Source organism: Triticum aestivum, unplaced genomic scaffold (assembly GCF_018294505.1).
Source record: "Triticum aestivum cultivar Chinese Spring unplaced genomic scaffold, IWGSC CS RefSeq v2.1 scaffold267093, whole genome shotgun sequence".
NCBI lineage: Eukaryota > Viridiplantae > Streptophyta > Magnoliopsida > Poales > Poaceae > Triticum > Triticum aestivum.
The window spans coordinates 1-1,178 of NW_025282913.1; the positions used below are offsets into that span (position 1 = coordinate 1).

A 1,178-nucleotide genomic window follows, 5' to 3' on the forward strand; every position below is an offset into this window, starting at 1 on the left:
AGAAACTTCAAGCAGCCTATGTTGTTCTGAAACAGGTAGTTTACTATGAAATAATGTTTTGGAATCTTTCTCGCTAAGGCGCTCCATCGGATGAACAAAATCACCAGGATGTATGCAACATGATTCTGCTATATCCTTGGTACAAGTTGTAACCAATATCCTATCAGAAGACTTGTCTTTATTAGGCAAAGCACAACTGATCTTCTTCCAAGTCGATATGCTCCGCATGTCCACGAGCACAACAAAATAACTAGCAAAAAGAACAAAATGATAGAGTGAACATCAGTACGTATTGGGTATGGCTTGATATCACAATGCATGAGAGAAATATTCAATTAGCACGTAATAGTAAGATAAGAAGATATGGTTCAGTACCTCTTTGTTTTTAAGAATGCCCAGAGTTTATTGATGACCTTCTTCTCGTCCCATGCTTCCATGTCCTCAGAGTTGTAGCCGTTCCATAAATACTCTTCGCAGTGCCAATCCGGCATTACTTGCTTGAGTATACTGATCAGGGTCATCTTCACGGACGGGTTCCGGCCAAGATGCACGAAAGCCCCGCAGCTGAACTGCCCTTGGAGCTGTCGGTATATTCCCGTGGCAAGAGTTGACTTGCCAATTCCTCCGGTTCCCACGATGCACACCACCTTACGCCGCTCTTCTTGGTCCATCAGGTGGTTAACAAGAACATTCCTTAGTTCATCGCTGCCCACAAGGCGGCAAGGCGCCTCCCCATGGAGCAGTTTAGGATCCATGGCAACTGATTCTCTGGTTTCAGCATCATCTTGTAGTGCACAAGTAGTACTAGGCTCTATGCTGCTGAGAAGGCCGTACCTTGTGCAGCGGTCCCGTGCACCTTGGATCTGGGCCTTGAATTCTTCGATTTGTTCCTCCACATCATCCAGCTTGGCCTTGGAGGGATCGCCGTCGATCCAGTCCTCCATGTCGTACACCACCTCCCGGACTTGCAGCATCCACTCGTTGATGAGGGAGTTCCTCGTCCTCTGCCTAGCAAAGCTGTGCAAGACATCGCTTAGGCTCTTCAGGCTCTCTCGCACGCCTTCAGCTAGGTCGGGATACCGGTTCTCCAGTACTCCCAGCTTATCGAGGAGGGAGTTCATCGCTCCCGTGGAAGAGCTCACCATGGGATCCTCCATGATCCCCCGCAGACACCCCCC

General features: G+C 48.7%; 1 protein-coding gene across 1 annotated transcript; it reads right to left on the minus strand.

The window, feature by feature from the left end:
• Positions 1-6: 6 nt before the first annotated feature.
• LOC123178576 (disease resistance protein RGA5) lies at positions 7-1,172 on the minus strand (the record flags this gene model as incomplete). Its single annotated transcript, XM_044591470.1, has 2 exons — positions 376-1,172; positions 7-250 (listed from the first exon to the last, which is right to left on the minus strand). Coding segments are annotated over exons 1-2 (1,026 nt in total), but the record flags the coding sequence as incomplete, so codon positions are not given.
• Between the last annotated feature and the right edge of the window lie 6 nt (positions 1,173-1,178).